At 52.6% G+C, this 25,854-nt stretch overlaps 3 protein-coding genes across 30 annotated transcripts in view; 1 reads left to right on the forward strand and 2 right to left on the reverse strand.

The window, feature by feature from the left end:
- Positions 1–491, reverse strand: part of ACACB (acetyl-CoA carboxylase beta) — an 81,529-nt gene extending 81,038 nt beyond the window's left edge. For 8 of the 11 annotated variants that reach the window (XR_014541260.1, XR_014541261.1, XR_014541262.1 and 5 more), the window contains exon 1: positions 242–488. The gene's annotated coding sequence lies outside the window, so the exon portion shown is untranslated. Of the gene's footprint in view, positions 1–241 lie in introns of all 11 variants that reach the window. The other 3 variants (XR_014541265.1, XM_083583760.1, XM_083583759.1) reach the window with 2 other exon arrangements.
- The window catches only part of TCHP (trichoplein keratin filament binding), an 82,065-nt gene extending 69,816 nt beyond the window's left edge, over positions 1–12,249 (forward strand). Inside the window, exons 1-14 of one of the 8 annotated variants that reach the window (XM_083583890.1) lie at positions 708–841; positions 1,136–1,735; positions 2,411–2,640; positions 3,477–3,687; positions 4,407–4,463; positions 5,051–5,119; positions 5,254–5,427; positions 6,097–6,209; positions 6,818–6,884; positions 8,508–8,680; positions 9,592–9,673; positions 9,778–9,963; positions 11,166–11,309; positions 11,716–12,249. In XM_083583890.1, coding sequence (XP_083440016.1) covers positions 2,450–2,640; positions 3,477–3,687; positions 4,407–4,463; positions 5,051–5,119; positions 5,254–5,427; positions 6,097–6,209; positions 6,818–6,884; positions 8,508–8,680; positions 9,592–9,673; positions 9,778–9,963; positions 11,166–11,309; positions 11,716–11,748 — 1,500 coding nt within the window. In that variant the 5' untranslated portion in view covers positions 708–841; positions 1,136–1,735; positions 2,411–2,449 and the 3' untranslated portion in view covers positions 11,749–12,249. The other 7 variants (XM_083583892.1, XM_083583891.1, XR_014541272.1 and 4 more) reach the window with 7 other exon arrangements.
- Positions 12,250–12,600: 351 nt separating this feature from the next.
- Positions 12,601–25,854, reverse strand: part of GIT2 (GIT ArfGAP 2) — a 33,039-nt gene continuing 19,785 nt past the window's right edge. For 6 of the 11 annotated variants that reach the window (XM_083583838.1, XM_083583846.1, XM_083583842.1 and 3 more), the window contains 4 exons: positions 21,673–21,755; positions 20,241–20,423; positions 17,481–17,544; positions 12,601–15,377 (listed from right to left, as the gene is read on the reverse strand). In XM_083583838.1, the coding sequence (XP_083439964.1) occupies positions 15,165–15,377; positions 17,481–17,544; positions 20,241–20,423; positions 21,673–21,755 (543 nt within the window). In that variant the 3' untranslated portion in view covers positions 12,601–15,164. Of the gene's footprint in view, positions 15,378–17,480; positions 17,545–19,447; positions 19,577–20,240; positions 20,424–21,672; positions 21,756–25,854 lie in introns of all 11 variants that reach the window. The other 5 variants (XM_083583844.1, XM_083583839.1, XM_083583843.1 and 2 more) reach the window with 1 other exon arrangement.

The following is a 25,854-nucleotide window of genomic DNA, read 5'->3' on the forward strand; positions in this document are numbered from 1 at the left end:
TTTGCAACAGAAAAAGAAAAGAAAAAAGATGGAGGGGCAGAAAGGGAGCAGAGGCAAGAGAGGGGGGTCCCTTTATTTTTGCAGATTCTGAAAGAAATGTCAAGCCCCACACCCTCTGCGACCTCGGGGGTCCAGTGCATTAAGGACATGAAATGCAGACAGAAGCGAGGAGGGCAACAGCCAGAGACAGGGAAGAGAATCCGAGCAGAAAGCAGGACGCGCAGCAGGAGACGACAAATACCTCCAGCAAATAGCTCCAGAAAAAGATTGCATGCAAAGGGCAAGCTGGCTTGCTTCCAGGCTCAGCCCTAGAAGGGAAGAAGCCCCCGCTTGGCATCTCGGCCACATCCGCACCAGCCCAGGACTGCGCTAGGAGGCCCTTCCATCGGCGCCCCGGGGCTTACGGGGCGGAGCGACAGCAGGGGATTCCCCGCTTCTCCTCCTCCGGGAAGAGGCACTGCCGCTCTGCGAGGAGAGCAGGGAAGGTCTCCTCCGAACTCTCACCCCACCCACAAACTACAGTTCCCAGGATTCTTTGGGCGAAGCCCAGGACTGTTTCAAAGGGGGTTGCCCAAACTTGGGTCGCCTCGCCTGCTGTTTTTGGACTACAATTCCCATCACCCCGACCACTGGTACTGGCAGCTAGGGATGATGGGAGTTGTAGTCCACCAGCAGTTGGCGTCACAAGGTTGGGCAACCCTGGTTTAAGGTCTTTGAATGCCTTCAGTAGATGGACTACAACCTCCACCAGCCTCAGCTGACCTGGTCAAAGAAACGAGCGCAGACTTCGCAAGGAGGAGTCTCGGACGGGGACCCGGAAGTGACTCGCGTGCGAAGCAAGGTGCTTCTCTCAACTTTTCTCGTATCTCTGCGGCGGTTCCACAGCGCCCGTCCGTCTCGAAAGGCGGGACGGGAATCGCGGAGCGCTCGGAGGAGGCGTGTCCCTCGGCGGCCCCCGTAGCCCGGCCCGGAAGTGTTGCCATGGAGCCGCTTGGCGGCCCCGGAAGCAGCTCAGCCGTTAGGAGTCGCGGAGGCGGCGGCGTGTCGTCCGGGGCTCCAGGTGGGTGGCGGTAGTTGGCTATCGCCCTGTGGTTGTTACATATTTAAATACAGGATTTACCTTTTCTTTTAACAGCTTCCGCCGTGTTGCGCATAGAAGCGCGTCGCGTCGATGTGAAAACGGTTCGCCTTTTGACGTCACGGCGTCGACTGTGTGACGTCGGAGGCTCTTTCGCGGCGAGGGCCCCCTGACTGAGGACTGAATGGATCATATCTGCTTTCCCTTCCCTCTTTTTTATCCAGGGATCTCGAGGGGCGGGTGTGAGGCAGGCTGGGCCGGGAGGCAGCGGCGCCCCCCCCCGCCTCACATCCCGGGGGCTTCATGGCCTTTCCCGGGCCCGCCAGGCGCTGAGGAGCCTGCGAAAACCGCGGCGTGCTCTTTCCTGGTGCGCTCGCGCGTCAGAGCATTGCCCTTTCGGAAAGGGCTTTTTTCTTCTGGGGCGAGGCAATAGGGAGGCTGTCGCAGGTCCTAGGACGATGCTTGGTACGCACACAATTAACACGCGTAAAGCACTTTAAGTCTTCTAGCTGCAGTGCAGATTTCAACAGACAAGGTAGTTCCTGCCTGCAGGATCGAAATATAGCTGAGGGCAAAGTGCACAATGCAGCCCATCAGCTGATGGATGGCACCAGTTGGTTCCTCTGCCCCCTTCCGAGTCCTGAAGGTGGATCAGATGCAAGGTTCCCCCCCCCCCCGTTGCAAAATTCAGTTCTCACCGGAGTCAGATGCCTGCAAGCTGGACGCGAGGGCCCCAGCACTCTCCCTGCTTGTGGGCCCCAGCGCCTCTTGCTAAGAGGCCTGCCATCTCTGGCAGTGGAGGTGGCGCACAGCTATAGTAGCTACTGCTAGCTCTACCTGCCATGCGTTTGCCTAACCCCTTTTAATAGTCATGCATCTCCCAGCCACCCTCCCTGAGAGGCAGCAGGTGCTGCTCCCCAGTGGCAAAGGCCAGAGTGGGCTGCCCATCTGTCCTCCAGTCCCAGGACAGCAGGCCCCTGGAGCAGAGTGGCCTGGCAGGCCGGCAGCAGCTCCCACTTATGTGAATAACTTTTAAAATATTCTGCTACTCAATCAACCAACAGATACTTCCTATATTTGATCCAATTTTTTAGTTGATCTAAGTGACAGAATGGACTAAACATTGCAGCCGTAATATATCTAGGCAGCTGGGAAAACACACTCCTCTCCATCTGTTCCAGGTCTGTGTTGCAGAGTGTGTGTTGGGGAGGCTCTGAGCCATGGAATGCCGAGTGCCTGGGGGCTTGGGGCAGCTGGCCTGCATGGGGAGTGGAGCTCAGTGGGCTGACGGTTCATGCACCTGTTAAAACTAATACTTCTCATGTCCTTCAGGAACGAGGTGTTTAATCCAGAGTTTCCAGAGTTGCCCAGATGGCGTTGCCTACAATCCCTTCGTTTTGGAGCAACCGCAGCAGAGCCCTTGAGCAGCAGATTGTGCACCACCGTGAGCAAGAAGCCCGTTTCCGGAAACTGTGGGAGCTGAACAGCCGCTATTTTCAACAGTCTGGGGTCTACAGCTCAAAGCAGGCCCAGTGGAGTTCACGCCACTCCTACAAGCAAAGGCAAGGCTAGGGGGCAGTGGGGACCCATAGCAGGGTGGGGAGAAGCAGCAACTTGAATAATGCGTGGGTAGAATTTTTGGCTGCATTTGCTGTTAACTCTGTCCAAACACAAGAAAGGGAGAGAGCAGCCCTGGCAAAGGCCCTGGCCCCTCCTCCACAGCCCTGTTAGCTGTCCCCGGCAGCTGAAATGCAAGTAAAATAGCTGAAGTGTAAACAAGCACTAGAATCTGAGAGAGGGTCAGACTTTTTACACTTCTTCAGGAAAGAAAGGACCGCTCTCTGCAAGCTTGCAGCAAACTGGGAGCGCCAGCATCAGTGTTGTGTGTCACAACAAAGAATAAAGGTAAAGGGACCCCTGACCATTAGGTCCAGTTGTGGCCGATTCTGGGGTTGTGGCGGTCATCTCACTTTATTGGCCGAGGGAGCCGGCATACAGCTTCCGGGTCATGTGGCCAGCATGACTCTAAGCTGCTTCTGTCGAACCAGAGCAGTGCACGGAAACACCTTTTACCTTCCTGCTGGAGCGGTACCTATTTATCTACTTGCACTTTGATGTGCTTTGAAACTGCTAGGTTGGCAGGAGCAGGGACCGAGCAACGGGGACTCACCCCATCGCGGTGATTCGAACCGCCAACCTTCTGATCGGCAAGTCCTAGGCTCTGTGGTTTAACCTGCAGCGCCACCCGCGTCCCAGTAAAGAGAATAGGACATCCTTAAAGAAGGTTAGGGAAATCAGGGCTGTTTTTAGAAGCTAAACTTGAAAAAGGGATCAAGGTTGGGACCAGCAGAATATTACCATTTTCATCTTCGCTTTTCTTTTTTAAAACCTTTGCTAGCATGACCGCCTATCACCGTGAGAAGCTTAAGGAAGAGAAGTGTCTCAGCCTGGAGCAGAGACGCAGGCAGCTCCAGAAGCTGCTCTTTGAGGAGCGTGAGATGCTGGCAGCAGAGCTGCAGGAGCTGCAGCTGAACAAGGATGCAGACCTGAGTGAAAAGAGGCGGAGACATGACGAGCTGAAGTCAGCCAGAGAGGAGCGGAGAAAACAAGTCAGTCTGAAAGGAAGACTATTTCTCATAGAATCAGAGTTGGAAGGCATCCCAAGGGTCATCTAGTCCAACCCGCTGCAACTTTCCTTCGGTTACAATAGAGAGACACATCCTTTGTCAGGGTCTTAAATCAGAGAGTCTTAAGGGCTCTTCCTCATAGGACGACATTCAGAAGCATTCACAGAAGCACTGGGAGGGCTGAGAGAATTGTCAGGAGGTGATCTCTGCCATGGGAAATGTTGGTCTGCTCTTCTAAACCATCTGGGGGGTGCGGGGGTGGGGCACACACCAGCTGAGTGTAAGAATTTCCCAGGATGAGGAAGGGAAGGCTGTGTATCTGCTGGCAAGTCTGGTTCCTCTACAGGTCTACTTTGTGAGTGCCTCATTGTCCATAAGTGCTGCTGCATTTGCAGGCTTCCCAGAGGCAGCTGCAGGAGCCAAAGCTTGACTTGCAGCAGCTTTGGTGGTCAAAGCCACCGTCATGTTGCCTAGTGATGCTTCCAGGTCTTGCCAAAGGCATCCTTTCCCAGCAGCATTCTTCTGCCACTGCAGGCGCATCCCCAAGCGGTGTCAGTAATTTCATTTCCCATTGCTGATGTAACAGGATATCCATGCTTACATTCCTGTACTGTTGTGTCTGAGAACAGAAGTAAACTGGCAAGCGGGTGAGGCTCTGGTGCCGCCTGCATGAGGGATTCTGAGTTCTGCTTTTTTAACAGATTGCAGAGGATTGTCTGTACGAGTGCTGGAAGAACAACAGTGCTAAGCTCCGAGAGGTGAGAGACAAGGGCACAATCCAGCATCATTTTGCCCCAAGGAATCCTGGGGTGTGTGTGCATTAGAACAGAATGCAGCTCTGTCAGGGGGACGGAGTAGGACAGTCTCCTCTTGGGGCAGGATCCAGGCTGGACCAGCTCCAAGGCAGAGTGCCTTTCCTCAGGCCCTGGTAGGCTTCCTGGCAAGGGGGGCACCAGCGGCACTCTGAGCAACATGGCTGGGTTGAGCCCCCTGGTGTTGGGTCACTCTGGGGCATTGTGGGGTATGAGCATTGTCACTAGACTCTTGCTGCTTTGTGCTGGTGGGAATATCTGGCTGGGAAACCTTTCTGATAAAAAGGTGGCAGCAGGGCAGGTGTCGGCAGTGTGTCCTGTATCCTGCCCAAGGATGCTGGGTGCCAAGGCCAACCCTGGCTCCCTGCTTCTTTGTATCAGGATGGTCCTGCCTTTTTCCTCCAGCTCAAACCTTGGAATGGGAAGCAGTGCTGTTGCTCCCCTCTAAAGCAAGTTCTGCAGCTCAAAGGATGGGGGACGGGTAGCAGTTCATTGAGACAGCTGAGCTCCTGCTTTCTGTCCCTTCCCACCAGGTTGGGTCCAAACTGCACAAGGATCACGTGGTGGAGGCCTGGGGAGATCAGCTGACTCAGAAGCAACAGGTAGGAGCCACAGTGTGCCTCTTTGCAGGCTTCCTGGGCCTGGTGCCCCGTGTCTCCCCTTCTCCCTGCTCCTTCAGCCTTGAGAAGGCAGCAGACGGACAGGATGCTCACGCTTCCATTTGACCCCGATCCAGCGAGAAGCCACTGAGCGGGAAGAGAAGATCCGTGCAGAAAACAAATACGAGGCAGCCCGGAGCGAAGCCCTGGAGAGGATGAAGGAGGAGGAGGAGAGGCGGAAGCAGGAAGAAAGGAAGCAGGCAGAGTTCCTGCGGCAGCAGATGAAGGAGCTGCAGCTGCGGGAGGTGGAGGTACATGCTGGGGCCTGGCATTGAGGGGATGGTGCTAGAAAGGGAGCTGGTGGAGGATTGCAAGTGCCAGTCCCCGCCCCCCACCCACCATCTGTCTTGTCTTGCTTCTCTTTGTGGCAGTCCCCTGGAAGAAAAGTCAGAGATGAGATTGGGGGTGGGGCTGGGGGAAGAGAGACAGTAACTCTGTCCTTGGTGCAGGTGCAGATCCCTGAACCAAGCCTCTCTCCCTCTTCTCCTTCTTCCCATATGTGACCACCACAGAAAGTGGGATTTAGGGGCAGGCCCCACGTGGCCTTTGGGGACTATGAACTGAAGGTATTTGTTATAAATTGACCCAGCTTTGGGTGTCAGTGCAACCCACGCTTCCACGTGGCTGCTCCAGGGCTTTTGGAGCTGAGGAAGATGTGCCCTGCCAGGAGGAGTGTTGGGTGCCCGGCGGCACATGCCCGCAATTGGTTGGCTCTTGTGGGGGCAAGCGGCAAGGAGGTGCAAGAGCTAAGCAGCTCCTGGTCATGTGCATCTGGGATGCTGAGTGTGCAGCCTCTGCTGCAGGGGCAGCTCCAGCCCCTCCTTTCCCTAGCAGCTTCTGTCCCCCACCCCCCCTGCTTTCCTGCTGGGAAAGGGAGGTGAGCCTGGAGATGAAGGATTCTGGGTCGTTCTTCTTCTCAGGCCACAAAGCTGAAGAGGGAAGAGGAGAACCTGCTCAGGCAGCACTGGGAGCTGGAAGCCCTGGAGGCCAAGCGGAAGTGCCAGGAGCAGGAGAGGAAGAAGATTGAACTTGGGTACGGCTATTGGAGAGCAGAGGACATGACGGGGTTGGCAGAGGGCACCTGGCTGCCCTGAGAGCTGCTATTTAGTTCCCTCCCTAGCTAAGTAAGGATTTGGGAGGTGGTGGTGGTCGTGGTGATGAGAGAGGAGGGCAGGAATGGGGGAACCTTTATTTGGCTGAGGAGAAATCTGTTGGGTGGATTCCTGGCAGTGCCAGAGCCATAAGTGAGGGACACCCCCCTTGTATCTCATTCCTTCTTTCCCCTCATTCCCACTGTAGCTTCCTCCCAGGACACCTGCTTGAAATTAGGCTTAGGGGTGCAGGGTTCCTATCCGTGGCTAGGGGATGGGTCAGCGCCAGTACTTAATTTCTCAAACAAGATATATTAGGCAGCTGCAACTTCCACCTTGCCAAAAGTGACCCTGTGGGTGCCTTTACTTGTGAAAGTGAGGCAGTTTGCACATGCTATGGGGTGCTGTTTACATTTTTGTGTAGCTGAAATGTACTTTTAGCTGCGCTTGAGAACTTAACAAGCTGGGGCAGTTCTGAAGCCCCCCTGCTTGTTTTCTCTGGCTCTTCCTGTGAATTACAAAGTCTGGCTCTCCTCTTCTCTCTTCTCAGGCGCTTTCTGAGGCACCAGTATCAAGCCCAACTGAAGAGGCGAGCCCAGTGGATCCAGGAGGAGCTGGTAAGTTGGCGCCACTGGAATGCTTTGTGCTTCAGGCCCAGAGCACAGCTGAAGGCTGGTAAGATGGCTGTCCCATACCCCTTCAGTTCGGGAGTACAAGGAGCTGCACCCTGCCCGTGGTCAGTGGCACTTGCCTTGATTGCATCACAGCCTGCTGCCAAATCTCTCTCTCTCTCTTTTTAAAATAATTTTTATTAACCGGCCAATCAAATCAAATTAAATCACATCACATAAATTCCGAATTACAAAGCCGAATTTTAAATTTTGTTGGGGGGACCCATATTTCAAGATCCGAAGGGGGATTCTGATCATCTTCTTGCTACTGCGTTAATATCCAAATCAGTCCAAACAGAGTTCATAATTCTATCCAGTCTTATCTTGCTATTTCCACATCACATCTTGTTCATATATTTTCTCTTTTTTCTTTATGATCTCTTCTGATAGTCTCCTTAAGCCAATAAACACCAATAATAATTCTGTGTGAATTTTTCTGTTCTTCCAATCCTCAAATCGAGATGGTTTCCATATATCATCACCTTCATAGATAACATCGCTCTTTCCATCATTAATCTCGCAAAACTGTCGCTCTTAAGTCCCTCTGAGGAGTTTCACCCACAATATATAAATAGCTCTATTTCTCTCTTTCTCCTCCCAGACTCAAGACCTCCGACAGAACTTCCCAATATGGCGACGGCATTTTTAACTGCGTCATTCCAAAGCTCTTACACATTCCATGCTCTTCTTAAAACATGCTTTGGTTCGAAAGTTTATCTCCACACAGCCTTAAATCCACAGCTTGAGTCCTTAAAACGACAATTCTGACTCATGAGGGGAGGGGAATCTTGTTTAATCACATAAGGAAAGAAAGGAAAGTTCCCCCCCTCCCCCATCAGTCATTTGCCATACCATATCTTGGCGTATCTTCTCATGTTTTATTCTTGTCTTGTTTTATCAGAGATCTTTTCTGTTAGCAGTCTTTACTCCCCCTCCTTCCTTGAAATATGTGCATTCCTTCATTCAAATTGTTTCTTTTGAAGTTCTTGCAGCTAGTGGCGCGGATCAGGGACGGCGTCCAGGAGCGGCGGAATCCCACAGGAGGGCTTTGTGCCTAGTGCCCCCATCCCCACAAATTCGGGGGTGGTATAGGGCACAGCAGGCAAGGGCAGTCCCCCCCACCATCCTGGGGGGGGGTAGGGAGGCTAATTACTCCCATCATAGCCTCCAAATTACCTCGTGTGGGTCGGAGAGATGTTATTGTCAGCCATCTTCCGATGCGCCCCCCTCAGCCTGCTGCCAAATCTCAACATTTTTTGTAAAGCCAACAATGCTGGAGACGCCTTCCCTGTGGTATTCCTGCTTTTTTGGCGGCTGTTCTACTGTTGGCAGCCTGATCATCCTCTTTGGTTTGCTAGGCCTTTGCTACCTCCCATCTCTTCCAACCACCTTGGCCCTGCCTTAAGGAAGCGGCTGGGCCTCCATGCCAGAGTACGCCCTTTTGCACACAGACGGTCCTGGGCTCTGTCCCTAGCAGCTCTGACTCCAAGGGACTGGGAAGGACTCTTGTTGGCTTGAGGCCCTGGAGCCCTGCTGGCCCACGGAAGCTTCTCCTGGTCTGCCCTGCAGGAGAAGGACAGGCAGATCCTCCTGGCGCTGATGGAACAAGAGGACGAGGACCAGCGCCTGAAGTCTGCCCAGCGGGAGCAAGCGGTGGCTGTCGTGGCCTGGATGAAGAATGTCATTGAGGAGCAGCTCCAGCTGGAAAAAGCACGGGAGGCAGAGCTGGAGACCGTCTTCAGGTGAGGTGGGAGAATGGGATGGAGGGCGGGCTGTGGAGCAAGCTGCTGCCAGCGTTCCCTTCGGCGGTGTGGCTGAAGCAAAGGCTGCTGGGAAGAGGAGCAATTGCTTCCATAGAATCATAGAGTTGGAAGAGACCACAAGGGCCATCGAGTCCAACCCCCTGCCAAGCAGGAAACGCCATCAGAGCACTCCTGACATATGGTTGTCAAGCCTCTGCTTAAAGACCTCCAAAGAAGGAGACTCCACCACACTCCTTGGCAGCAAATTCCACTGTCGAACAGCTCTTACTGTCAGGAAGTTCTTCCTAATGTTTAGGTGGAATCTTCTTTCTTGTAGTTTGGATCCATTGCTCCGTGTCCGCTTCTCTGGAGCAGCAGAAAACAACCTTTCTCCCTCCTCTATGTGACATCCTTTTATATATTTGAACATGGCTATCATATCACCCCTTAACCTCCTCTTCCCTGTAGCTGACAAACCTCACCCTGCAAAAGTGGCTTAGCTGTTGTGGTTGCGGTGGTGGGGAGACAGCTGGAGAAGAGCAGCCGCCAGCCCCCCCCCCCGCTCCACCTAGTGCCCTCCAGGTTTTGCATCAGCTCCAGCCAGCATAGCCAGCGGTCCAGCTGTGGGTGGAGAGGGCTCCTAGGATCTGGCAGGGGATCTGTGATGAGCTTGGAGGAATCTCGTAACTGTGATTCCTGCATTGCAGGGGGTTGGACTAGATGACCCTTGGGGTCCCTCCTAACTCTGTAGTTCTATTATTTCTTTGGGTCAGTGCTCTTCAGTTCTCAAAGCAGCTGTGGGGTCCCCTACTTTTATGAAAAAAGTTTATTGTCCTCCATGACACCTCTCTGGCACTCAAAGTCACTCCCTCCTTTCTCTCCCACCCCACCCCTGCCCCACCCCACCAAAGGGAGGAAGCCAAGCAAGTGTGGGAGAAGCGAGAACAAGAGTGGGAGAAGGAGCGCAAGGCCCGGGACAGACTCATGGCTGAGGTGAGCTCTCTGCACCTGGGGCAGAAAGAATCAAGGCAGGTTGCCTGCGAAGCAGGGACAGGAGCCTGGGCTTCTCCCTCCCTCTCACCTCTTGGTTGAAACAGGTCCTGGCGGAGAGGGAGCGCCAGATCCAAGAGAGGATGGAGAGGAACAGGCAGGCGCAGCAGGAATCGGTGAAGTCCCGGGAGCAGCTGATCCAGGAGCTTGAAGTGGCCAAGCAGCTGACGCACCGGGAGAAGGAAATGGAGGCTGCGCTGAAAACTGAGCGCAGGCGGGAGTTGGAAGCGCAGGTAGGTCTTGCTCAGGAGCCAGCTGGCAGCCCCTGTAGGACTTTGTTGTTTAGTCGTGTCCGACTCTTCGTGACCCCATGGACCAGAGCACGCCAGGCCCTCCTGTCTTCCACTGCCTCCCGCAGTTTGGTCAGACTCATGCTGGTAGCTTCGAGAACACTGTCCAACCATCTCGTCCTCTGTCGTCCCCTTCTCCTTGCGCCCACCATCTTTCCCAACATCAGGGTCTTTTCCAGGGAGTCTTCTCTTCTCATGAGGTGGCCAAAGTACTGGAGCCTCATCTTCACGATCTGTCCTTCCAGTGAGCACTCAGGGCTAATTTCCTTAAGAATGGATGCGTTTGATCTTCTTGCAGTCCATGGGACTCTCAAGAGTCTCCTCCAGCACCATAATTCAAAAGCATCAATTCTTCAGCGATCAGCCTTCTTTATGGTCCAGCTCTCACTTCCATACATCACTACTGGGAAAGTGATGGCTTTATGCTTTTTAAGTTGCTGTCTAGGTTTGTCATCGCCTTTCTCCCAAGAAGCAGGCGTCTTTTAATTTCGTGACTGCTGTCACCATCTGCAGTGATCATGGAGCCCAAGAAAGTAAAATCTCTCACTGTCTCCATTTCTTTCCCTTCTATTTGCCAGGAGGTGATGGGCCCAGTGGCCATGATCTTTGTTTTTTTGATGTTGAGCTTCAGACCATGTTTTGCGCTCTCTTCTTTCACCCTAATTAAAAGGTTCTTTAATTCCTCCTCACTTTCTGCCATCAAAAACCAAAAGCAGGAGGGGTCCAGACCTTTGGTGTCTGGGTGGGTCTAGACAATACAGGGCAGTTATCCTCACGTCAGCTACAAGATGGTCTGCTTCATCATTCTGCTTTGTGGTTCCTCTCCCCAGTCAGGAATGGGACTGTTTTTCCACACAAAAGGGAAGTAGTCAGGCAGAGACGGGAGCGAGAAGTGAAGGACTGATCAAGGGCTGGGGGCACAGGACCTCATGCAGCAGGTGATGACAAAATGATGCTCAAAGTTCAAGGCGAGCTGTGCTTAAGAAGAGGGACTTGGGAGGCACAAGCTCACAGGGGGAAGCAGGAGGGTAGGTGGGCTGTCCAGAGAGGACTGCTAACTGTGTGAGCTCTAATAGTTCACGTGGGCTGTGACGATGTACCCATCTTGCTGGGTTTTCCCTCTCCTTTCCCTGTTGCTTTTTCAGCTCACGGAGCGGCATCGGCAGGAGCAGGAGGAGCTGCAGTGCCAGTGGGAGGAAGCGGCTGAGACCAAGCAGCAGGAGCAGCGCAACGCGGAGCTGGAGCAACTGGCCGCCAGGCGCATGATGGAGCTTGGCTATCGCAACAAGGTGAGGGGGGGCGGAGGCTGCAGCCTATCAGAACTGGTGCCTCATGCCAGTCAACAGGGAATTTCCCCATCCTGTGGGCAAGAGAAGAGTGATTCTGTCCCCCGGGTGTTTCTGAAATTCCTCTTGTGAATGAGCCAAGCCCTCTATATGGGGGAGCAGCCAGCCTGTCTGTCTGGCCTCCTAGCACATTCGTCCTGGAGAAGGGAGTCAGGCATTTCCAAACTGTTTGGGGTTTTGTGCCTGGACCAACATATTTGGGGCACAGCAAGGCAGCCTTCACCACCTCTTATTTACACATGCAGCTGCCTCCCATCCCAGCAGTTTCATTCAGGGATCTGCCAGGGGTTGAAGGCAAAGTGTTACCTGCAAGAACTGAAAACATTTCTCCTTCTCTGTTCTTTTCCAGAGCTACAGCTATCCCAAAGCAGCCTGGACCTAAAGAAGCGAGAGGGGGCTTGCTTTCCAGTTTCAGTAGATTAAAATCCTCAATGTGGGAGCCGCTTCCTGGTTGCTTCCTGCTGGGGGTGCTGTGGGAGTATTTGTACAGATTAAAAAGGAGAGAGGCTGGAGGGTTGCAGCCCCCCGCCCCCCCTCGCACAGCAGCCCTCTCCTGCTGAAGGCTTTGGCCCTTCCTGGAGGGCAGGCACAGCTGTGGCTCTAAGAGGCTCTGCAGGTGGGGATTGCTGATCCTTCAAGGCACTTGGGGGAGATATGGGATGGTGGTGGACAGACTCAGCCAGCAGGCAGCAGCTCAACCACACGCTGTCCTTGCAAGCCTTCACCTTCCCCAAACTTAGATGTGGAAGCAGCAGCTACCTATTATTGCTGTTGGCAAAGCAGTGCAAGGAAGAAGAGGGTGGGAGGCTCCAAGCACTTCCCATTCAGGCTCTGACAGGGATGTCCAAAGGCTCAATAAAGCTTTCTAACTCTCTTACTGCAAGCTGGTGTTGCTCCTTTGCTTTGTCCATGAGAGAAGGACCTAGAACCCAGCGGTCAGGTGCTTTCCCTTTCCTGAGCCTACTTCCTGGCAGGGAGGAGTGCGCTTGCTGCCCAAAACAGTTTCTCTGCCTGCAATGGGCCCACAGGCCCAACAAGGGCAAAGACATCCAAATCGGTCTCAGCCACATAGCTGTCAACGTTTCCCTTTTTTAAGGGAAATTCCCTCATTCCGAATAGGATTCCTCGCAAGAAAAGGGAAAAGTTGACAGCTATGCTCAGCCAACATTTCATGCCAGTCAACACTGTTTGCAAGAAGACAAAACTAGGAGACAAGAACAGAAAAAGCAAGATACCTGTTCTACCTTTTTTGTTTGTTTGTTTCTTTAAACCCAAAAATAGTACAATACTTTTTAAAAAGGTAGTTAATTACAAGGTAACATCAGCATCCAACATTATTATGGCACTTGGTTTGGTTTCTTTTAATATATAAATACCAACAGGGTAAAACACACACTCTCACACACACCCCTCAAGTTGGACTGCTGCTTCTAAACCCAGAAACCTCTCCACCACCAGCCAAGCATCCCTGGAGCAGACAGCCTGTCTGCCCATTTCCTATGAGTGGCATGCAGGTGGGTAGACCGCCTCCTCTGCCTTGTACAGAAGCAGTACCCTGCAGTGAGCTGGCAACTTCACGGGCCGTGGCAGAGCCTGCCGGGGGGAGCACTAGGCAGGGCAGGAGGAAGGTTGACTTGCTTGCTCAGGCCCAGCCAGCCTCAAGCTTCCTATTTCCCCAGACCCGAGACCCTCTCGGTTTTGTGCGTACATTTTGGCCAGACTCTTAAGAGAAGAGGAGCTAAGTGGGTCTTGTCCTGCTGGGGTGGAAGGCTGCAGTGGAATGAGTGGGAGATGAACCCAGAGCACCACAAGGCACCCTTGCACACAGCTCTTGCTTGTTATGAGACAGGTGTGCACAGAATTGGGCATGATGTGCCCACAGGCTGCCCTTTGGGTTTTCCACCTTGAGCACCAAACTCTCACAGGCCGGCTGTAGCCCAAGACTCTCTCTCCATTCAGCAATTCAGCAGAATTCATAAGAATTTCTCCGGATTCATCGGAACCCTTTACTAGTGGGGTGGCCCAGACGCACCAAGATGAAGGGAGGGGGTGGGGCTGTCGCTGGACAAAATCAGCTGTTTGTTAAAGGGCCCCTGCCAGAAATCACTACACAGCATGCTGCATGCTGTTGGGACCATCCCAGAAATCTCTCCCCCAGACACACTATGCAGAATTGCCCCCTGAACCGCCTTCCCCAGGGAAGACTCCCCTCAAGTGGCACAAAGGATGTTCTGAAGCACTGAGGATCAAACTGGGCATAAGGGGGGGGAGAGGCTCCTGACCCAGACCTAGTTCTTGCCATAGAGGGCCATTTAAGGCCCACCAAACCCAACAAAACAAACCTGTCACCACTCCCTCAAGGCCTAGCGATGGCAGCAGGGCTTCCGTGCAACCAATGTGCTCTAGTGTAGGAACCTCTCTCATGCATGCCCATCAATGGAACCTGTTTCGTTCCATGAAGCACCAGCCAAATTGCCAACCTAGCAGGAATTACTATGATCCTTTCACCAGCAGGTGCATTCAGCCTCTGGAACAGGGTCCACCTTCCTCTCTCTACACCCCCCCCAGCTGCTTCCTCTCTCTACACATACACCCTGGCTGGGCCACTCTGCTTCACGGCATCTTGTCTGCAAACCATGGCATCCACTGGACCACTTGGACACCCAACAGCAAAGCAGAGGCTTTCTCAGCCACCCAGCACAGCTGCCCCCTTTCTTAATGTCACCCTGCCCTGCCGCCTTGGTGAACACAGGAACAGTGGCTCTCAAGAAGCAAGGTTGTCGGGGCTCAAATGGGACAGGACACCAAGCCCAGCTCTCAACACCAGCAGTTCTCCCCCCCCCCCACCAAAAAAACACAAGACAATCAGTCTCTCACTCCTCCCCAAATCCAGGCTGGTTTCCACTGTACCTTTGCCACCCAAGATGGACCTTCAGTCCCACCTGCAACCAGACACTCCCTGCAGTGCACCGCTCCTGGCACAGCCACCACCAGCAAGCCATCCTCCCAGGAATGCAGATACCCCAAAGGAGGAGTGGGGGCGGGTGAGCAGAAACAGGACAAGCAAAAAATCGTTTTTTGCCCTAGGAAAGCTTTGTGGTGCAGTTATGTCATGAAAAGCACTTTCTCAAAGATCCATATGAACTGGGGCCAAAAAAAATCTGAGACACTCCCATCTGCTTCCACCATTGAAAGCAAAGAAGAGTCCCAGGAGACTAAAATATTAAAGGGGTCGGGAGGCTAGTCCTACCATTTTGTAGCAAGCCTTTGATGGCCTGGTATTTCGCAAGGGGTGGGGACTGATTGGCAGGGATCATGTTGGGGGGGGTGTCCTTACCTACCCCTGCTCTTCAGAGGTTAGTGGTACGTACAACATAGTGGTTCAGGTGTGTCAAACAGCTGCATAACAAGACTTGGGGATATGTGCCCTGTATCCTGATATGAGCATTTCAGTTCACAAATGGTGCAGAGTGCGACCCTCCCCGCCACTCCCTGCCCCCCCCCCCACATCCCTGTGAGAGCGGTTGATGCGAAGATTGGCTCATGACGTTCCATACACTGACACCCTCTTTACACTGGCAATACAGGCATAAAATAAGGCAGTGGGTTACATTAATTCTGGGGGGGGGGTCCTTTTGAGGGGGGGAAACATGCAAAACCCCTTTAATACTGAGATTCCTTTTTAAAAAAGAAGTAATGCACCACCTTAAATATTCCTGTAAAAAACATGAAAATGTTCAGCTTCCAAGCCGACCCTTTGCAGGAGGCCTGCTGCGGAGGTGGGGGGACACGGCAGCCTCAGTTGGTGTTCTCCTTGGTTGTAATGGTGACCAGCTGCTTGGCAGCTTTGGCGATGTCATAGGCGCACTGAATGACCTGCTGGGTGACCAGCTGAATGTCGGCCAGGGGGCAGGACTCTGGCGGAAGGGCCTTTGTGCACTCGGAATGCAGTCGGAAGGCACTGGAGGTCAGCAGCCGCAGAGAGGTGCGCACCAGCTCAGACTTGGGCTTCTGGGGAGGACAGAGGAAAAGGGGGGAAAGCATGACACAGGGGGGCAGGCACCACCCGGCTAGAGCAGCACTTCTGCATGAACATCAGAGGCAGGGGGCTAAAGGAGCATGCAGAGAGGAAGATAGGTTAAAGGGCCAAATATTTTCTTTCCACTGCAAAAGTGTATTAGCAGTTGCTTCCGTTGTGTGCACCTAAGACAGTGGTGGCAAACCTTTTAGAGACCAAGTGCCCAAACTGCAAACCAAAACCCACTTATTTATTGCAAAGTGCCCAAAGTTTTTGAGCTTTCTGGGGGAGAGACAGAACAGAAAAATTGCCGCGGTTCTCACCATCTACCTCCGTCTTCCCCCCTCCCACCAGATGCGCTGGGCGCGCTCCCTGGCTAGCTGGCTGGCTCGTTCTCAGGCTGATGCGATGGGGAGGACGGAGCAGCCAGGTGAGCAGCGGACAGGAGGAGAGGGAGAGGGAGAGCCCCCACCCCAGCCAGCCAGCCCAACAGCCATGCCTGCCTGCCTGCCTGCCTGCTACCCTGGTGTGGTCTTCCCCATCTTCCTCCCTCCCTCCTGCAATGGCAAAGGGGTGAGGCTGGGTTGGGCCAGGCACGCAGGTAGGTGGCGGGCACAGGTGCCCTCCTAGCCCAGGCAGGTCAAGCCCAAGGGAGACGAGGAGCCTGTGGAGGATTGGAGTGGGGGGGGGGGCAGAAGGGAATGGGCGAGGCCTGGCTTGGAGGGGGGAGCTGGGAACTACCACCCAGCACTGGGAAAAGTGCAGAAAAAAAATCACGAGGGTCAAATAACGAACACTGTTATGTCCAATCAGAAACAGCCTCTGCTGTAGCCAATTGAAAAACAGACCAATCGCCGAACACAATCGCCGGCTACCAGGAAAAAAGAAAAAGAAAAGTTCTGGGTTTAAGCAGTGGATGCACGCAGTAGCATGGGGAGGAGGTGGAGCACAAATGGAAAAAACAACAAAACAACAGCGTGGATGGGCCGATGGCATGTGTGCCAGCAGTGAGGGCTCCGCGTGCCCACTCTGGCACGTGTGCCATAGGTTCGCCACCGCTGACCTAAGAGGATTTACGGTTAGGCCTGGAGAAAGGCTTCATCCAGGGAGCTGAGACTGGCTCCAGTGTCCTAGAATCAGAACTGTAGCACTGGAAGGGACCCCCAGGGGTCATCTGGTCCAACCCTCTGCAATGCAGGAATCACAGCTAAAGAATCCCTGACAGGCAGCCACACAACCTTTGTTTGAAAACTTCCAGTGAAAGGGAGCGCACCACCTTCTGAGAGACTCCCTTACTGTCAGATAACTTTTCCTGCTGTTTAGTCAGACTCTCCTTCTTGTCCTTTGACTATTCACTCAGTGTGGGCAAACCTGGATTATTTCTCGCTGTGTCGCTCAGCCAGAGATTCAGGTGTGAGCAGCGGAATGTATGGCATAAGGTTTTACATCTCTGTATACAATATGATTGTGTCAGAATTCCCTTTCTCTTTAGATCTGGTTAGATGTTACCAGTCTCTGGACATTAAGATGATTTACATAACTATAATATATTTTATTATTTACAAAACTCACAATGAAATATTGCATTTAAAGAAGCTAATAAGGACGGGATGGGAATAGAGAGCTTCACGGCTGGCAAAGGAGCCCACTCTGCATGCAGACCCTTTGTCCAAAACCCTACAGATCTGCCACCCATCCATGGAGACAGCCAGTGCCAAGCTAGAGGGACCCCTGGTGTGTCTGGCCTAAGACCACTTCCTGTGGCTGGTAAGAGTTCTCCCAAGAGAGCCAGCGGGCTGTCCTGGTTAGCGTGCCGGGCTAAGACCTCAGAGAGGTCAGGGTTCAAATCCCCACTTGGGCAGGAAGCTCACTGGGTGTGACCTTGGTCTAGTCACTGCCTCTCTCAGCCTAACCTACCTCACACAGCTGTTGTGGGGATTAAATGAGGAGTGGGAAGAACCATGCACGCTCCCTTGAGCTCCTTGGAAATAAAGGTGAAATGAAATAAGTCCTCTGGTCCTTTCCACAGGCTGGCCACCACAAGGGAGTCCCTGCTGCATTCAGAGCCCCCCTCTGACCTCTGCAGGGCTACTCACTTTTGGAAAGAGGGCAGCCATCTCCGTCACTGCCACGTGGATCCTTTCTGAGCAGGGGATGTAGCTGCAAGGGGAGAGAGGGGGCAGGTCATTCTAAGGGAAGCAAGTTCCCCCACCCCCAAGGCCACAAAAGGTGACATTAGTTGCTGCAGAGGCAAAGCCATTAAAAACAAGGGTGTCCACACATCCAGGCCCACCTCATGCACCTTGGCAAGTGGCAACACAAGAAGTACAGCTGGGAAGTCCAAATGCTTGATGTGGAGACTTTAAAATAAAAATAGTAGCCAGAAGAAAAGCTTTAAGTTGTCTCATAGAAAAGAGTCTCATTGTCCTGGGAGAGAGCAGAGGAGATGCAAACTGTCCCTTTCAGAGAGCAATGGTCCTAAGAACTTAAGAAGAGGCTGCTGGATCAAGCCAAGGGCCCACCGAGTCCAGTTTTCTGTACTTACAGGGGCCAATGAGATGCCTGTTAGAAACCCGCAAGCGGGATCCAAGCACCAGAGCCCTCTCCCCTCTTGCAGTTTCCAGCAACTGGGATTCAGAAGCACTGCTTCCCCCAACTGTAGAGGCAGAGCAGAGCCATCGTGGAGAGGAGGCAGCGGGGAGGAGGGGCAAAATGCTTATCATAGTGTCCAAAATGCTCCCCAAAAAGTGACGTGATGGAGTTACAGGCAAGCAGGGATTGGAGCCTGTGTGCCTGAAGTGCCAAGATCCACACAGCCCACAAGAGCCAACTTGTGCGCTCAGAAGTGTTAGCCAGGGATTGTGGCCCAGCCATGTGTGCATTAGTCCCCCAGTCAACACACACACACACACACACACACACACACACACACACCTCCTTGCTACCAGCTGCATGCCCAACCTCCATGCTCCTCCCCAAACTCAAGCCACAGAGAGACAGGCAGGCAGGTGAGATGGGGAGCTGGGTCAGTCATGGACGATTATGCAGGAAAGTTGCTTGAGGCAAGGAAGGTCTCATCTAAAGCCCATCAGAGGTGGAGACAGATGTGGAGCCCAAACAGTTGCCGCCAGACCCCAGGAGGATGGTGATGGGACCCAGGGAGCAGAGTCATCACGGCTAAGAGCCTTATTCTCCTCCCTGTATTTGTCCAAAGCCCTTTTAAAGCCATCCAAGCCAGTGGCCATCCCTGCCTCCTGCGGCAGTGAGTTCCAGTTTAACATGTACAAGAGGGCTGAACAACTTGTGCAGCCCTCTAGATGCCATTGGACTGTAGGACCATGCTGGGAGTTGGAGTTCAACTGTGTGTGGGAGGGACACATGTCCCTCACCTGAGCAAGAAAATGAAAAGCCCATTTCAGCAAGCCCACCTAGGATCAGCAGAGTTCCTGCTATGCTCCAAGAGCAGCCAGGACCTTCCTAAAGCTCAAAGATGAAGCCGCTCCCTTGCACCCTCCCACTCCCTGCCTCTTAGCACTCATCCTGTTCCCAGGCCATCTTTCTCCATGGCTGAGGAGGGGGTGTCCCATCACCAAATGCCAGGGCCTGAACCTTTTCTTTTAGCTCTTGTGGGGATTCTTCATCTGGATTTAGGTCTCTCAGACATCAGCTGCCTGCGCTTCTGTTTTCTGCCCTCAAGTGTACTTGTCCCACGAGGCAAGTACAACCTGTGATGAAACACAGGGTGCCAGCTGAGCAGGTGACACCCCTGTGGATGGTCAAAGAAGGTTTCCCCTTTCACTGCTGCACATTAGGGTACCAGGGACGGAGCAGACAAAAAATGCCAGGCTGGATGAAGGAACCCTCCACCCGCTTGCTGGCCCCAAACTGCACTCCCATCAAACCCCAGCTCCTCTCCCAAATGGTGCTGAGCAGGCTGGGCCAGGGTGTTCTGCAGCCTTTCTTGCATAACCGCTAAACACCCCATGCTTGGGAGGGGAGGGGAGGACTCCAAAGAAAGAAAAAGGACACTGTGCCTGGGAGGCAGGGACAGAGGCCAGAATACCAGGTGGTGGGAGGGTCAGGCTGCCGGAGGGTCAGAGGCTGCAGAGAAGCTCGCTCGGCCCATGGAACCAGGGGACTGAAACAGCCCAGGCTGTGCCTAAGCTTGGGGGCGCTGCTGTGCCTGAATGGCCTGGGCACCCCAAGGAGGAAAACCAGAGAGAGAGACAGAGAGAAGGAGAGAGTGGGTTTTTCTGCAGTTAACTCAGCACAGGAGCATCTCACAGCCCAACGGAGCGCTTGCAGAACCAAGGAGCGCATAAAGCTGTCATAACCTACACTTTTGCTCAAGAGGACACACATGTGACTCAAGCTTCCCCCCTCCCAAACTCCCAGGGTCACTTCTGCCTCTTGACACCCCTCCAACCCCGAATGGGGCGAGCAGGAAGGGGCGTGGGAAAATCCAGGACACCATCAGATACTTGTGTCGCTCAGGACTCCTCTTGTAGACACACCCTTTCCCAGCTAAAGAGGAGGAAGGCATGATTTTAAGCACCAGATCCTGGCCTGTTAGGAGGTCCAGAAGGATGAAAATAAAAGCTGCCAGTTGCCTTGGATGGAAAAGGTAGCAAAGCCAGCCAGGTGTACAAGAATTTGGGCCTCTCTTTCTTTAAAGAAAGAAGGACGTCAACCCACACTTGCAAGACACACACGCATCATCATCGCTCTGCATGCTGCCTCATCTAATTGATTCCAGGATCCCTCCTGATGGGGGAAGAGCACTTTTGCTCAACGCAGACCAGGATACTCAAGCGCTTCTTCCAGTGACCTCTGCTCTGACTTCCTGGCCTCCTCACCTGTCGTGTTTGTTCTCCTGAGCTGCCCGCAGAAGCTCCTGGATGTTCTTGGTGATCTGCTCTGTTTTCCGAATTACGTCCTCTGTGCTGGGGAGGCTGGGGCTGGCATCTGGGTCCTTGGCCTCGGAGGTGGGCCCTTCTCCCTGTCGGAAGGTGCTTCGCTGCCTGGCCTTCCTGCTGATTCTGCCAACACACACACACGCAAGCGTTTCAGAGGGCCACTTGCCTGACTGTCTCTGGCAAATCAGAATCTCTGCCAAGTGGCCAAGAGAAAATTTCCAGAGGATAACTGTTTTCCTCTCCCTTTGAAGACTGATATGAAACAAGCCACTAAAGAGGGTGGGGGTGGGGGGGACATCTGCAAGGCTGCCAACGGTGCTCTTTGCTCTCCACCCCAAGTCCCTAGCCAGCTGGGCTTGGCTGTCAGGTAAAGAACAGGCAACCTCCTTCACCCTAAGATTCATCCTCCACTTGTAGGCAGTCATGAACAAGGCCCAGAAAAGATATGCTTCCTGGAGGCTCTGGCTCACTGCCTACAGCTTTCCCCAGGGCCATTTGGGGAGAGAACCGGGGAGGCGGGGGGGGGGGGCTTTTCTTCACTCGCTTGTGAAATACAGCCTGGCTCGATTACAGGAGTCACACTGAGGCATGTGCTCAGCAAAACTTCCTGCCCAGTCTTGAGGGTTGCCATGTTGCGCTTTGAAAGGAACTGAAGGGACCCTGTGTTATCTGTGGACTTTTGGCCGCTGCTGGACTTCAGATCCCACAATCCCTGGCTGCTGGGAGTTGGAGTCCTGCAAGAGGTGGAGGGCCTCCAGCTGGCAGAGGAGGCTGTGTGAGCGCCCAGCTACAAACCAGGAGGACAGGGACAACACTGCTTGTGGGGGACCCTCCAGAGGTCGCAGGACTCCAACTCCCAGCAGCCCCTGCAGCCAGCATGGGCAATGCTCAGGGATGACGGGAGGCTGGAGTCCAGAAACCTCTGGAAGTCTTCATGGGTTTCCCACCCATTTAGATTTCATATAAGCCCTGTTTTAAAACAGCCACACTGGTTGCCAGCTCCTTACCTGGCCCAATTCAAGGTGAGAACATTGGGTGTCCAAAGCTCCAACCCACATATACACCTCAAACACAGGAAAGACCTTCTTGGGTTCTGACCTAGGGACCTCCCCCCTCCTCACAGAGGCACCTGGAGCCTGCATTATATAGCCTCCAGCAAAGGCTGAAAAGGCTCCTCTTGACCCTGGCCTTTGTCACCTGAGACAAAGTTTGTAGAGCCCACCTTACTTTTATGCTTGTAAGTTGCTTAAATTTACTTTTCATATGGTGTTTTAATGCTGCAACCTGCTCTGGGCCCTTACGGTGAAGTGTGGGTAATAAATACTAATCAACAGTAATACTCATACACAGCCCATGCTCTCCTGATGCCTACCCTGTCTCGTCGGGCTCCAGCGCAGGAACGGCATTGTCATAATCCCCTTCAGGCAGGCTGCTCTGCTTTTCCAGTTTGGATGCCTGGAAGAGAAAGGGCAGGAGGCAAGATGAGTGCCACCAGATTCATAGATACAGCCAGACAAGATGCTCTTAGAGCCAGACCTTTGCTCTGCCTAACCCAGGGCTACTTACTCTCACTGCTCTCAAGCAGAGGGCCCGTTGCCCCCACTGCTACCACTGTCCTCATTCCAAAAACACCAGCGTTTCTCAGCTATGCCAGCCCTATGCGCTTCCGTGTACAGCATGGACAAAGTGATACATTCACCCTCCGACTTGAATGCACTGGGGTCAGCCAATGGACAGACAAAAGAAAGTCCTTCTTTGCACCCTGCACAGTTAAAACTATGGAACTCTCTCCCACAAGAGGCAGGGAGGTGCCAACCTAGCTGGCTCTAAAAGAGGATTGGACAAATTCCTGGAGGAGAGGGCTATGGATGGCAACTAGCCCCCCAGGCTATGTTCCACCTCCGTCAAAAGCAGCTGCTCCTACAAATAACTGTTGCCAGGAATCGCAAGTGGGGAGAGTGTCGCTCTTGTGTTTGGGTCCAGCTTGCGGGTTTCCCATTGAGGTGTCTAGTTGGCTGCTGTGAGAACAGGAGATTGGACGTGATGGTCTTTGGCCTGATCCTGCAGCGCTTGTCTTATGTTTGTTGTTGTGCTCTGTTTAATAGAATCATGGTAACTGCAAAACCCTGCTGGATTTTGGCCACTGCTGATACTTTAAAGTGCTGGGAAATTTCTTGTTTGGGGAGCTCCACTCCTACAAAGCTGCAGTTACCCTCTTCCCTGTTTTGCCCTCTGCCTGAAGGATTTCTGAACTAATTACCTATGAAGTGGACAGCACACCATGGAGTAAAAGTGATCTGGGTATCAGCTCATTAAGGGAGGGGTTTACATGTGGGTGGATGGGAAGACCCAACACCCGTTTCTCCAATACTTACAGAACACTTCGAGGGCAATTTAAGAGCAGAGCAAAATCCAGGGAGACCAGAATAAATAGAATATCAGATCCAGAAATTAAATTCTGGAAGGCTAAAAGACAGAAATATAAGGAACAGGCATCTCCTTGCACAGATGGTATCAAAAGCACACTTTTGTCATCTTGCTTTTCCATGGTTCTGCATCACCAGGAGAAAGAACCCCTAGGAAGAGGACGGATCTCCCCCATTGCCTTCTCCGCCCTCCAACTGCCTCCCCCCTTTTCCTTTTCCTTCTTGCTTCATCCCTCTTGGTGGCACAAGCTAAACTCTGACCCTGCGGTGCCACTTTAATGACAGGTGATTCTCTGGCTGCCATTGGCTGAGCTGCTCTGATATCACTGAAGGGACACGTCTGCTGGAAGCCAGGAGTCCCCACTATTAAAACTTGCCGTATCTCTGCTCACACCCTAAACAGAGGTGGATGGCCATCTGTCTTGGATGCTTTAGTTGTGATTTCTACATTGCAGGGGGTTGGACTAGGTGACCCTCAGGGTCCCTTCCAACTTGATGATCTTGTGATTCTTGTCGACTGCATCCTGTGCAAATCCATCTGTGGTCTGCCCCCCCCCATCCTGCTTGGCTCCTCTTCTGGACTCCCCTCCCCCTGGCTTTACTACATTGCTCCTTAAGCTGGAACAGCCCCCGACACACCCCAAGAGCTTTATTCCTTGCTGTGACTTTGGCCTTCTCAGCTGCGCCCACCTCCCAGCTGTCACCACAGGCCCCTGCCCAGCTGCCCTTCTCCCTCTCGGCTTGCCAAGCCCTCCAGGGCTTCTTTGCCCAGGTGGCCAGCAAAACCACCAGCAGATTGAGCAAGAGATTCTGCGGACTGCCTTGCAAGCATTACAGCCTCACCCAATTTCTGGTCCAGCTGGCACAGCAGCCCCTCCCCCAACGCAGAACAGTTAAACCTTCTCAGGCGGCTGTGGCCACCTCTCAGCCTCAGCCAGCACTCCAGCTTGATCTGCCAGGCAACTTCGCAGTTCAAGCAGCTGAGATAGAAATAAGGGGAGGCGGGGAGAGGCAGAGGCATGGTGGATCCACAGTGCCAGAAGCTCAGGCATGGTAAAGTCTGAGGGGTGGATAAGAAGTGACCCTCCTGCAGAAGAAGGAGAAGGAACAGCTCTGCTAGCAGAAGTGGGGGCTTTTCCAGGGAAGATGTACTGTACACAACCCTTTGTGTGTTTCTGTATCCCAACCAGTAGAGAATGGAGAAAAAAGGCATGGAGGAAGAATGGCTGGTCACCAGCCCATTCCTCCCTGCCTAAAAATAAGGGAGAGAAAGATACACACATGCACGCGCAGGCACATGTGCACAGTATAAAAGCAGGTTCTTATAAAAAAGAAAGAAACCCACAATGTTGTTGTTTAGTCGTTTAGTCATGTCCGACTCTTCGTGACCCCATGGACCAGAGCACGCCATGCCCTCCTGTCTTCCACTGCCTCCCGCAGTTTGGTCAGACTCATGCTGGTAGCTTCGAGAACACTGTCCAACCATCTCGTCCTCTGTCGTCCCCTTCTCCTTGCGCCCGCCATCTTTCCCAACATCAGGGTCTTTTCCAGGGAGTCTTCTCTTCTCATGAGGTGGCCAAAGTACTGGAGCCTCATCTTCACGATCTGTCCTTCCAGTGAGCACTCAGGGCTGATTTCCTTCAGAATGGATAGGTTTGATCTTCTTGCAGTCCATGGGACTCTCAAGAGTCTCCTCCAGCACCAGAATTCAAGAGCATCAATTCTTCAGCGATCAGCCTTCTTTATGGTCCAGCTCTCACTTCCATACATCACTACTGAGAAAACCATGGCTTTATGCTTTTTAAGATGCTGTCTAGGTTTGTCATCGCCTTTCTCCCAAGAAGCAGGCGTCTTTTAATTTCGTGACTGCTGTCACCATCTGCAGTGATCATGGAGCCCAAGAAAGTAAAATCTCTCACTGCCTCCATTTCTTTCCCTTCTATTTGCCAGGAGGTGAGGGGACCAGTGGCTATGATCTTTGTTTTTTTGATGTTGAGCTTCAAACCGTATTTTGCACTCTCCTCTTGCACCCTCAATAAAAGGTTCTTTAATTCCTCCTCACTTTCTGCCATCAAGGTTGTGTCATCTGCATATCTGAGGTTGTTGATATTTCTTCCGGCAATCTTAATTCCGGCTAGGGATTCATCTAGCCCAGCCTTTCGCATGATGAATTCTGCATATAAGTTAAATAAGCAGGGAGACAATATACAGCCTTGTCATACTCCTTTCCCAATTTTGAACCAATCAGTTGTTCCATATCCAGTTCTAACTGTAGCTTCTTGTCCCACATAGAGATTTCTCAGGAGACAGATGAGGTGATCAGGCACTCCCATTTCTTTAAGAACTTGCCATAGTTTGCTGTGGTCAACACATAGTTTGCTGTGGTCGACACAGTCAAAGGCTTTTGCATAGTCAATGAAGTAGAAGTAGATGTCTTTCTGGAACTCTCTAGCTTTCTCCATAATCCAGCGCATGTTTGCAATTTGGTCTCTGGTTCCTCTGCCCCTTCAAAATCCAGCTTGCACTTCTGGGAGTTCTTGGTCCACATACTGCTCAAGCCTGCCTTGTAGAATTTTAAGCATAACCTTGCTAGCATGTGAAATGAGTGCAATTGTGCGGTAGTTGGAACATTCTTTGACACTGCCCTTCTTTGGGATTGGGATGTAGACTGATCTTCTCCAATCCTCTGGCCACTGCTGAGTTTTCCAAATTTGCTGGCATATTGAGTGTAGCACCTTAACAGCACCATTTTTAAAAATTTTAAATAGTTCAGCTGGAATATCATCCAGCTGCCTCCTGTATAATGTTGCGAGCCTCCATCCATAGTTCTTCAGGCACTCTGTTCAGCCAATCTAAATCCTTAAACCTGTTCCTCACTTCCACTGTGTATTCATAAGGGATTTGATTTAGATCAATAAACCCACAATAGAATGTTCCAAGAGTGGGTAATGGGTGCAAGAGCAACATCTCTGAAATCCAGCAAGACACAAAGAGGCAAGCATCAGCATCAGCAAGTCAAAGGTGCAAAAGAACTGAGTAAGGAAAGACAAAGACACACCACTGCAGGAGCTCAGGGTGCTTGGACGTTGGCGTGAGCAAACTCTGGCTTTGAAGTAATGGAGGAGCCC

The sequence above is a fragment of the Podarcis filfolensis genome (assembly GCF_964270895.1).
Source record: "Podarcis filfolensis genome assembly, chromosome: 13".
Classification (NCBI taxonomy): Eukaryota; Metazoa; Chordata; class Lepidosauria; order Squamata; family Lacertidae; genus Podarcis; species Podarcis filfolensis.